Here is a 509-nt window from a genome sequence, read left to right as displayed (position 1 = left end):
TGAGGAAGAGGAAGGCTCGGCGCTGCACCTCCTCCTCTTCGTCTTCCTCCCCCTCCTCCCGGTCCATCTTCATGTATTTGTAGAACCCAAACCTGGGGCAGGGGCGGGGCGTCAGAGACGAGGCTCGGCCGAGGTCCCGCCCATTCTTCCTTGGGCACCACCCACCCACCTTTCCAGATACAGCGGCGACTCGCGGTAGAAGCACTTGTTGTCCGTCTCCATGTGAGTCAGGCGTGTGTGGTCATTGGGATAGACGAAGGACAGGTACACCTGGGGCGGGCAGAGGGCTCAGGTTGGGGCGTCTTCCAGAGGGCCTGGAGGAGGCTCCGGGGACCCTGGGAAGAGGGAGGTCTGGGTCTCAGGGAAGACCTTGGTGAGAGGCACTTACAAACTGCAGTCCCTGGTATCTTGCGATGGGAAAGTCCTTGACGACGTAGGTGGGGGCGTAGGTGCAGGGCTCCAGCACATTCTCCAGACTCCAGGGCTCCACCCGAGGCGCTGCGGGAGGC

The 509-nt window shown here is 62.5% G+C and overlaps 1 protein-coding gene across 1 annotated transcript in view; it reads right to left on the bottom strand.

Annotated features, from left to right (window-relative positions):
• B4GALNT4 (beta-1,4-N-acetyl-galactosaminyltransferase 4) overlaps positions 1-509 on the bottom strand; it is an 11,737-nt gene that overhangs the window by 4,791 nt on the left and 6,437 nt on the right. The window contains exons 11-13 of the mRNA XM_024748912.1: positions 389-506; positions 170-270; positions 1-92 (exon numbers count right to left, since the gene is read on the bottom strand). Of these exons, the coding sequence (XP_024604680.1) occupies positions 1-92; positions 170-270; positions 389-506 (311 nt within the window). The remainder of the gene's footprint in view (positions 93-169; positions 271-388; positions 507-509) is intronic.

This window comes from Neophocaena asiaeorientalis, unplaced genomic scaffold (genome assembly GCF_003031525.2).
Source record: "Neophocaena asiaeorientalis asiaeorientalis breed wild unplaced genomic scaffold, Neophocaena_asiaeorientalis_V1.1 scaffold43, whole genome shotgun sequence".
Taxonomy (NCBI): Eukaryota; Metazoa; Chordata; class Mammalia; order Artiodactyla; family Phocoenidae; genus Neophocaena; species Neophocaena asiaeorientalis.
The sequence above is the reverse complement of the archived record's forward strand: the minus strand, read 5'-3'. Positions and strand labels throughout refer to the sequence as shown.